This window comes from Dreissena polymorpha, chromosome 7 (genome assembly GCF_020536995.1).
Source record: "Dreissena polymorpha isolate Duluth1 chromosome 7, UMN_Dpol_1.0, whole genome shotgun sequence".
In the NCBI taxonomy this organism is placed as follows: Eukaryota; Metazoa; Mollusca; class Bivalvia; order Myida; family Dreissenidae; genus Dreissena; species Dreissena polymorpha.
This window is the reverse complement of record NC_068361.1, coordinates 64,594,283-64,605,620: the sequence shown is the minus strand read 5'-3', so window position 1 is coordinate 64,605,620 and position 11,338 is coordinate 64,594,283. Positions and strand designations below refer to the sequence as shown.

The window sequence follows — 11,338 nt, the reverse complement described above, 5'->3', positions numbered from 1 at the left end:
CTTACACACTAAGGGAGTTCCGCACAAAAATGTACAGGGCAATATCTCTGTAAATGCTAATGAGAAAGTTATGGTTATAATTGTCGTGTATCCCTGAGAAGTTTCATTTGATTCCTTTCATTATTTCATATGTTAATCACTACACAAGAAATAGATTATACAAAATAAGGTAAAGAAAATAACATCATACATAGTGATAAAAGTTTGTTTAAATAATGGCCCTTGGTTCAAAATTTACTTTGTCCCTGGGTAACATATTCTTAATTTTACATATAATAACAAGTAACATACATATAATAACAGTAAGGGCAAGAACTTTTATATTAAGTTTGAAACATCAATGATCAGAATGTTACGGTTTTACTGATTCTATGGATTACAACTGGCGCGCGAGTGGATAGCTAGGCATATAGGTAGGTACCGCTAAGCACATAATTTTCACAGGCGTTAATTGGCTTTAATCGTGAGATAATCTGCATATGACAGATGTGACGGGCGGGTGGGAAGGGAGATAGATAGATAGGTACCGCCTAACATATGGTTTTCACAAGCCATGATTGGCTTAAGTCGTGAGTTAACCTGAATAAGACATACTAGTATGTGAGAGCGTTCATTTACGTGTTTTTTTTTGTAGAAGAAATTATTCATTCACTGACAGCATTTATGGTAAACTCAGAAGGCTTGAAGTGGTGTTTGCTATTTCCTATAGTAAACATCGCAATATTCTACATAGATTAACCATTTTATATACGCAATAAAAATAATCAATTTATGTTCATTTACTTTGTTATCAGCGTCCTAGTTCTACTTATATTATTTGTTTTTTTACTTGAGGACCGGTGACAAATTAAGCTTGACGCTCTCCTGAAATGTAGTCTAGCCATGGGATGATTATCCACCAATCAGCGATCGATTAATCAGGCGCACTCGTTAGCAACGACCTGTCCGCCATTTTCTAGACAAGCTACATGTTTAGGTTCACTTTTATTCCAACGAGTTTCTTTTGTTTTCCTCTTTAAAAAAAACGATTAAAAATGGTTAAACGGTGTCAAAGGGGATTATGTAACTCGGACAATCGATATCCTGAAAGATTAGTTGGTGACATTGAATTTATATCGTTTCCAAAGCCGAAAAGATATCTTGAGAAGTGTAAGAGATGTATAAATGCATGCGGTTGTCACCACGAACAACTGAACTTCAACACTGTCAAAGACAATTATCATATATTTTTATCGGATATACTAGCAGGTTTAAATAGTTCATGTTATCGATCTGATTATCACATAATATTTCACGTTTTTTTTTAAAAAGTTTTATCAGTTACTAGGTCATTAATATACAGACGCGAGGTTCATCTGCATTACTTAAAGAGAAATAAAACCCAGCATGAAGCCTTATTTGTGCTGTGTTTTATTACTCTGATAGTAATGCACTTAATTGACATCATACATGTTATTTGAAGGTGACATGTGATATATTATCTTATTAACGGTATCTACACATTTGCAGTCATGTGGTGTCACCAATAAACGCTTTTAATCCACACTAGGAGCTCGAATGCCTAGATCTCATTTTTTAAACGAGTTTCGTTTATTTTGTTCGGAATAAAAAAAACGAAATGAAATATGGCAAAAACAGTGTAAAAAGGGTTAATGCAACTCTGACATTTGGTATCCAGAAAGATAAGTTAGATGAATAAAATTTCTACCATTTCCAACGCGGCAATGAGGTCTTGACAAGAGCGAGTGGAAGCTTCAAGAATTACCGAGATCCCCTTTATAGAACAGTAATTTATTTCACAAACATGAAATGTCATATAAGCATTAACTAACATTATTAAGTATGTATAATGTCACGTGTGCATGTAAAATAATTGAGAATGTTGGTACCCAATTCGTGTAACTTTACGAAATCCCCGCTAAAAATCGCGTTTCTGTGTGTATCAGAAACAAGTGAAAACCATTTTGTTATTATTTTAATAAAGACGTATCGATAAATGCTATTGTAAAAGAGTTTTTATTACTGACATTAATTGACCAATAAATGCGGTAACTTCGGGGAAGTCGGTACCTGCGCGAGCGTCTGATATTGGTAGCCTTATTAATTTATAATAGCCTGACCGTATTCCATTTCGTACAACGCTAATTTATATCAGACAATGTCCAAACTTACTGTGTTGTTTTTGCGCTTTAAATTAAAGTGATTGATAAATGTCCCATAAGCAATGTTTAATATGATTAATATCACTTTTATACGCAATAACATGTGGGATTGAGGTACCCACCCGGCGTCAGAAAGCGCGTAAAACTTCACCGAATTCCCAGTTATAAAGCGCTATTTCGTGTCAAATACACGGGAAGGGGGGAATGTTTCGGTAATAATTTTGTTAATAACACGGGTAAATACCGGTGAAGTGTTAATTTATTGCAAATACCACCATTACACGTAATAACGGGTTCGATTTCGGTAAGCGCGCAAGCGTTTGAGAGCGTGTTTAATGTACCGATTTACCCGTTATAAATAGCTGATGTTCTCTTTAATCGTATATTTTTTGCATTTACAGAATAACTAAATGGCATCAACCCCTTTACAAGTGTAACATGGTGTTAAATATATCCATAAAATCATCCGGAATATCGCGTAAATCTATATGCAGTCTATAGGCAAAGAAGCCATTTTGGTGTTAGCTTGTCTAGGTTTTCTTCCCGCTGAGCCACGTGATTAAGTGGGCGGAGCGATCACTGATAAGGCGTCATGTCAATTGCAAGCCATACCCATGAAAACTAGAAAATAAATCGTATCTTGTTTAGAACCCACACTAATCATTAAATATTACTATTCATAACTGTTGTTGAAAGTTTCTACGCGAAGGATGCCAAGCGTGTCGTTGGTGACATCGCTGGAAATTTAATTGCGTGTGAAAATCATTAATATAAATCTAGTATACATTTCACGTTATCCAGAATGCCAATGCTCAATTGGTACCCGGTCTTCAACTAAACAGGTAAAACTTTGTAAAACGATGCAGATTTTATGTCTTATATAGTCAGTTTACACATATAATGATACTGTTTATGTAATTTATTATATATAATTTGAGCGATTATATAAACAATTTAATAACATTTCCAAAAAATTGGCTGGATTTGATTGCATGGGTTTTATATAGCTTACAATAAGTGCGATCTGTATTTTATATTCCCAAGGAATTGGATACGTAAACAAGACATGGCGTTTGCCAAATGAAATATAGTTAAGGTATGTAAGTTTTCCTTATTATAATGCTGCTTTTCGCGAGCAAAGGCCAGTCTGTTTGAACAGTACAGCCACCTTTTCCAAATAATACAGACAGACAGACAGACAGTTTATTTCAATCCAATAAGGCATTTATACAATACAAGTGTTGACGAACAGTGTAGACTAGAATACAAAATTTTAACAAAAGTTGTAGTTGTATGTTTCCAACATTTGTAGAAGATCGCTTTGAGAACAATATTTAAAAAAGCATACATGCAAGATAATTCTGGAACGTTTTCTAAGCATTTAACCAATCTATTTTAAACTATAATACAGTATGTTCTTATCTTAGAGGTATCTTCGATCAACTACTTTGGGTAGTATAGCTGCCTATATTTATTTTTGTCCTTGTACCGATTACTGGATGATATTCTATTAACAATGTAGAAACATAGAAATAGGCTTTTAAAATGTAGCATACATTTATCCTAATTTGTTTCGTACTATCAAATATCATCATATAAGCATGATAGTATGTTGTTTAAAAATGTAAGACTGATATCATAGGCAACTGCTATCACTAACATCTGTACTAAACAATTTATATCCACTTTTCATATACTTGTCTTACCGAAAGAAACATGTAAGCCAAATAATGTGGAAACTAGACTTATACTGACACGTTATAATACATTAATTGTAAGATCGTGAACTACATTATGATTTAACGAGTAAGACAGACATTATAGATGTTTTTGTCATATCTATTCATACGATAGAACGCTTATATGGTGTGATATTAACATAAACAGCAGAAATTAATTTTGTTTTAACAATTTCAAATTAGTTCACTACAATACTTTAAAGTTGTACAGAGCAACGCTATTATAGCCTGGCAAATGTAATAATACAACGGGTATTAAGGCAACATGTCTTAACTATTAATCGTAATAGAAAAATGCATGTAAATGTTATAATGTAATCGTATTTCATTACAGTTGTAAATAGCAACGCAATCATAGTCTGGTATACTTAACAATTAAAACAATTAAAACGACATAAAGGCCTCATATCATATTTATTATCCGTATTACAAAATGTATGTTACAGTAACCAACAATCATGTAAACATAGTTTGCGTATGGTTTTTGTAATAAACCAAGGCACATACATAGTACATCAGACATATTAACAGTTTCAGCAGAAACACATAGAAAACATGAAATATGTACAATTCAAGTACAAAGAAACACATAGAAAGCATGTATTTACAGTATCACACGAAACACAGTGTGCATCAATTTTACCATGTCAATTTCTATACATTACCTCATTTCTAATAATAAATGCTTTATGAATATAGGTTCCTAAGTTTCTATGTATATTCTCATTTTCTGACTTTATAAGATCTACAAATTTAGCCATGCTAGGTCTAAACCAATATTGTCTGCCAATATATATTTTTTCCTAATGTCAGTATACATTACACATTCCATAACAAAATGATATTCATCCTCAATTGTATTGCATCTTGCACATTTTCTATCACATATTGGGGTACTCAAAGGTCTGGTCCATCGACCAGCCTCATTATGCAATCTATGCGATGAGACTCGAAAACGAGAAAACGATTGACAAAACTTACGAATATTAAAACATTCGAGATATGGTTGAAATCTAAAAGATGAAATTGTGTTGTAGAATAAAGCTCTACTAGACTGAGTTAATCTGGCGTACCAGTTCTGTATAAATTGGTCATTTAATCTCTACTTAACAATATATAGAATCATGTCATTATTACCTACACCTTGAAAAGTCCAGGCATCAACAAAACCAAGCAAACATAATACCTTCTCCAATAAGGAGCACCAATTTATTTTATTGGGATAATATTCTAAATCATTGATTAATAAATTATACACAAGAAGAATATACACTTCAACACCGTTATTTCGAAGTCGTCGGGACCGTTAAAAAAACTTCGGATTAATGATAATTCGAAATAAACATTTGACAGACGACTTCTGAGGATTCTGTAATAATAAAACGTTGTGGAACTCGCATGGTTTAGTTAAACGCTACTATTAATAGTTGTTTACTTTAAAAAAGTAAACTAGTCAGATTTCAATAGATTTCTACTTGTAACAAACGAAGGAATAAAACGATTCTTGTTCTTCTTTTTATGTTTTCTCTAAGTACAGAACATATTAAATATAATGAATATGCGCTAATTATCTGAACATATAAAATATAATATATATATAACGAATAGCACAAATTATCAGACCATATAAAATATAACGAATAGCACAAATTGTCATTCATGTAAATACAGATGAATACATTTTTTGGAAATTAATTAACGGATTAAAGAACCGTAACAAACGGTAAAAGAAAGTAACAAACGGGGGAATATAACGATTCTTTTTCTTGTTTTTATGTTTCTCTATTTACAGAACATATAAAATAAAACGAATAGCACAAATTATCAGACATACATACATATGAATACATTTTCGGAAATGAATTAACCTTTTTTTTTAAATAATACGCAATGTCTCTCTGAACACCGGCGTTCGCGCAGACGACAAAGGTGTAATTATCGGCTTTTGACGCGGCACGACAAAGGTGTAAAATTGCGCTCAGTATTTTGCAGTTTTGACTTCGGATTAAAGATTGATAATTAGGTGCGAATTATAGTGTTGGGACCGACAGAATCACTTCGAATTAACGATTTCTTCGGTTTAACGAAGTTCGGATTAACAATGAAATTTTACATTAAACAAAGAAGAACCAAAATCGGGACCGGAAAAATACTTCGAAATAACGGTGACTTCGGATTATCGGTGTTCGAAATAACGGTGTTGAAGTGTACTTATTTTCTTTCGTTTGAAGAATTCGTAACCAATATTTAATAGCCTTATACATATGTATATTTTTAAAAGATACTCTGCCTAATTCGCCATATATAAAATCGTTCTGAGTAGTTTTCTTCACACCAAGCAGTTTTTTGCAAAATCTCATATGTAATGTCTCAATTGATAAGTCATTCGCAACCAACATATTTCCCAACACTAACTCAAAATTGGCGATACAAGCTTATCGAAAAGTTCCAACTTGTGTTTTGGCGGTATATAAGTAAATTTATACAAGTATTTATTCATAGTAAAAATGGCTTTCTGTGCCTGTCCGGCCAAAGTACTTTGTGCGGTACTAAGCGAACACCCTGTTGTAAAAACCACACCTAAATAACATAATTTGTTTACTATTTCAATTGGTTCGCCATTATAATATAAAGCAATGTCATTTCAAAGCATACAAATCGGGTGCTTTAGACAAAAGCAATCAAACCTACCACAGCCCACTTTCAAGGCGAACTATCAAACCACTAAGTCACGGAGAATCAAGTCCGAGTGACATGTGTTGAACCAAATAATGTTAACGTAAATCATATACAACATTTTGTCTCAAGTCTTCATATACTTGCAATAAAATCAATTCGTCTGTATTGCCGATCATATAGTATCAGTTGTTATGTGTGTTTACATTCTTAGTTTTTTTATTTAGTTTTCATATGCCTCATTGATGTGAATGATTTGATTCTGATATACATCGGACGCACTCCGCTCCATGGTGTCTGTCTCACCTCTACCACTGTTGCCCGGCTCAAGTTCCATGGTGTCTGTCTCACCTCTACCACTGTTGCCCGTCTCAAGCTCCATGGTTTCCGTCTCACCTCTACCACTGTTGCCCGGCTCAGTATCAGTTTGTTGATAATGTTGAATTGAGTCATACACGTCGGTCTTATGTGCTGTGTTCGGTGGCCTAAAATGGTGTCACAAACGCTGGGATGAATCGCTAAGCACATAATTTGGAAACATATGGAAATATTAAAAACGTACGGGTACATTTTAAGAATGTTACTAAAGCATATTGACCAGTATGGTTCAGGTTCCTCTTAGTACTATGAACTGTATACGGTGAAAACAAACAACAATTTATTGAATTTGCAATATTAAACAATGGATAAACGCTTGTTACTCAATCTCAATTCTGTGTATGTATATACAAGGTAAATGTTTGTTGGAGTGTTACGTATTCAAGTATGCAGAACAATTTTATTTACCGTTGTGTTTCTTCGTATTGGTTCGACTCAGCTGGAATCAAAATAATCAAATTTGAAAACAAAGTTTTACACTGATCTTTCATCATTGTTTGTAAATACTAGTATATGTAAAGTAATGTGTCCGAGATACACAAATGCCCTCGCTCTATATCATTCCATCATCGTACAATACAGGACGTGTCGTTAATGGTCGGAAGATTGTACTCAAGCGAGCGTTTAGGGTTTCGATTTAAAAGATTATCGTGCCATTCGCGAGTGTGATACCGTCCTTAAAAACATCACGCTTATTTAATATACAATTATTTTTATACACTTAAGATACGTTTATGATTAAATGTACAAAAATATTCGCCACAAAATATATCTATGACAACAAAATTACATCATGTATTTACATATATAACAAAAGTACATTACACAGGTGTGGGGATTCGGTATATGCAAGGGTTGTTTGAAAGGTAGTGCGGGAAAGTTTTATAAATTGAATAGCCATAACTCTTGGTGAGATTTTGTCGGTTATTTAACCTATCCTATATTTTATGTTAATAAACAAGTTTGGTGACGATCCAATGAAAACTGGTGGAGTGAAAGAGTGGAAATCACCCCTAAGTGTCTATAAGGGTTTTGGCTATTTGAGTTGGCTTCCATTTCAAGTTAATCAAATTGTTCAGAAATGCTGATGAGGATGAGGATCCTATAAAAATGTTGGTTAAGTAGAAAGCGAAATTCATCGCGATGCTCTATGTTGAGAAATTCAAGGGGATAACCCCCAAAATGACTAGGATTTATCTGGATATTTTTTTAGACTCGATTGTTTTCTTATTTAACTTAAACAATTATATAATAGCTATATTTTGAAAAAGTCAATGCCATATATCCAAAATTCCTGATTTAATTCGGCTTAAATCTGGTCTCTATTTTATGCTAATAAATGAATTTAGAAAGTTTGGTTGCAGTCGGCTGAAATCTGGTTGAGTTAGAGAACGAATCCCAAAAAGTGTGGACGGACTGAAGAACGGAAAATGCGAACGCTATATGCCAAGTATTTAGGGGCATAACACCTACGTTATGTGCACATTTAGACATTGACACACATCCAAGTGTATCTACCTTTCCGGCTTGACAGCGATCGCATGTACTGAATGCCCAGCGTTGCTATCACGCCCGCAAGGATGCCTACTACGCATGCGCCGATAACACTTCCTATAAGGACGCCTGTCTGTAATGATTGGTCAGTTTGTGTTGATGTGGATGGAACTTTGTCTATAATACAATACACAAGAGCAGGAAGAAAATCAGCTTTCCATATAATATGTAATAATCAGCAAAAATATATATGCATGATCAAAGTTAATAAAACCCTCGGATTTATTATAAAAATCACATATTTATGTATATTTTCTATTAATAAAATATTTGTACATCGTTCAATAAGGTCGACGCGTCCCATTTGTAATCTTTAAGGAAAAATGACATCGGTATGCCCCTTTGTACTCTTAACAAGGATATTTATTCTATAAACGTACCTTGTACATCTACTGTTAATATTGTGCTATTATTCCCCTGCTGTGTATGGGAATTTGTTGGAGACATTATATTCCAAACCTTGAGCCTGTATTGACCACTCAATGACGGTTGTATGTTTATTATTTTCAACTTGCCACCGTATCTAGTGCTGGAATCTGGCAAGGTCCAATTGTAAACGGATGCTGGATTGCTATTGCTGGTGCATTCAATCGTTAAATTATCTCCTTGCGTGACGATGATACATCCGGTAATTATTGAACCTTTGTGAGTACACGCCGGCGTATCTGGTCCATCTGTTAATGCGAATAATGTTTCATTTGTGATATATATATAATTATATATAAGTATATAACATATATAATTAGATGTAACGGTAAACCAAGTTTATTTTACTTTTCCGGTTTATAAATACATATTATATCAACATAATATTCAACATCAACGAATATTTCGCAAAATATTTCGTTAAACGCATAAAATATCAGTGTTCCGTATAGCAAAAGCCAAAATTTCAAAGCTAGAAGTGGCATGGTTACATTGAGACAGTGATGTCGGAAAGATGAAACTGACTGTTAAGAAAATGATAAATGTTTTACATAAAAACCAGTATGCTATTGCTGTGGTAAAGATGGGCTCACATTTTAATCACTGCAAATACTCGGACAAATATGAATACGGAATATTAAAAATCATGCAGTTATTTTTTACGTTACTCAAATGAACTTCTTAACGAAACATTCAGTCCTATATTTAATCCAAAACTGACTAAATTTTATGGTATTTATAGTCGCAACAAAAACGTCGCCGATTTGGCGTATGGTCATATCTTCATTCAACTCAGACCGGCTTAGTACACGTGTTACCTAATATTTATGACTAAAATGTGGTCGTTTTTAAGGTTTTGTAACCTATATCGAGACTTATTTGATAATGAAACCGGATATTTTCGTAACCCTTATTCTAATTCGTTAAGCAAGGTCTTTTATGAGAAAGTGCTTAGTAGTTTGAAAATAACGATGTTGCATAAACTCACAAAGTACTTCGACGGTTGTCTTTAACGATTTGAAGTGTTGACCTATATTCTCCGCACTGCAGTAAACCTCGAAAGTGCCCATTTCTCGCAAAGACTGTAGAAGAAGCGTACTGTTGACAGCAGACAATCCGTCCAATGAAATCATCTCACTTGTAGAAAGGGATGTTATATTCACATCACCGGTGGCATTTGTTTGGAACCATGATATTCTGGCAGTGGGTTTCCCGAATGAAGTTAGGCAGTGTAGATATCCAAGTGTATTTTCTATTATGACAATTTCTGTTTCTGGCCAGAGGGCTGCAGCATTTATTCCGACTGTTATTGAATAAATACGCAGTTTTAATTTTGCATCAATATACGTTTATAATATTGGACAAAAGCCTGAGAATTTTCCGTTTTAAGTTATTAACTGTTGTTTGGTTTAGCTGTGTAAAAGTTACTTTGCTATATAAGTACGCTTCGTGTCATCTGAAATATGAGATTGGAATAAATTGTGGAATGAGATCACTAGAAAAGTTAAATTTAAGTACTCCGGATACTTGTTTGGTACAGATGAGCGGTAACGCTACTATTCTTGTACTTGAAGGTTGAATGAATAATTTATCGGTGACTGAGAAAAACGTATAAGTAATTATACGATTAAAAACATACTTTTCAACTTCCAAACATAAACTATCAGCACGCTGCTTACCCAAAACTTTCACAGTTGTTTTCTTACTCGGTAAGAAGTCTAAACCAATTCTCATATCGCATTTCCAAACATCACCATTCATCGAGCGATTTACCGCTAAGATGTTGATTAAAAAGTCGTTGCCCATGCATTCTGCTTCGTACATAGACGAGTTCGGACGACACGACGAACAATCAGTCGTCAATACAGTACATGGTGTGATCATGTTGTTAGACCATACAACTCTCGAAACATTATGTGAACCGGAGTACGAGCAAGTCAACGTAAGGTTGCGTCCTTCAATGACTTCCGCAACTGGTGAAGGAGATAACAGTATCTCCTGTTGGAGTGAAATACCTGTTCGAAATAATACAAATTCACTTAACGCTCGATCGGTCATTGTCGACTCATGCACTACATAAAAGAACCATAGGTACTCTTTAATATACTACAAAGTACCTGTGATACGGAAATATAATAACAAGTTCCCCTGTGTATGACCGGGTTCCTGTAAGCGTTAACGTACAATATTAATATTGCAAATGAAAGTATTTTTTTTACACGAAGTCTGTGCAGTAAAAAAATCAACCAATGCGAAACGTTTCGGTTGTTTTAAGTGGATAACATTCAATACCTGTATATACACACATAAATCCCAACACACACTTAAAATGAAAAAGAAGTATCATGTTTGTATCTAACTCAGATGGGTGACTGGTATAAAGAAGCTACTATCTGCGTACAC

General features: G+C 34.0%; 1 protein-coding gene across 1 annotated transcript; it reads right to left on the bottom strand.

The window, feature by feature from the left end:
• Window positions 1-6,121: 6,121 nt before the first annotated feature.
• On the bottom strand, window positions 6,122-11,326 carry LOC127839299 (carcinoembryonic antigen-related cell adhesion molecule 20-like). The gene is made up of 6 exons (XM_052367595.1): window positions 10,615-11,326; window positions 9,924-10,238; window positions 8,890-9,183; window positions 8,474-8,626; window positions 7,364-7,394; window positions 6,122-7,062 (listed from the first exon to the last, which is right to left on the bottom strand). Exons 1-6 carry the CDS (start codon window positions 10,991-10,993, stop codon window positions 6,801-6,803), a joined length of 1,434 nt encoding a protein of 477 aa, XP_052223555.1. The 5' UTR covers window positions 10,994-11,326; the 3' UTR covers window positions 6,122-6,800.
• Window positions 11,327-11,338: the final 12 nt, after the last annotated feature.

What these genes read in the sequence shown, in the direction of transcription:
- LOC127839299 (XM_052367595.1), bottom strand. Translation starts at nt 10,993, where the DNA reads ATGACCGATCGAGCGTTAAGTGAATTTGTATTATTTCGAACAGGTATT. An exon ending in GACAACCGTCGAAGTACTTT is followed by an intron (nt 9,184 to 9,923) that starts GTGAGTTTATGC and finishes TCGCATTAACAG; the next exon opens with ATGGACCAGATACGCCGGCG. An exon ending in CAATACGAAGAAACACAACG is followed by an intron (nt 7,063 to 7,363) that starts GTAAATAAAATT and finishes ACACCATTTTAG; the next exon opens with GCCACCGAACACAGCACATA.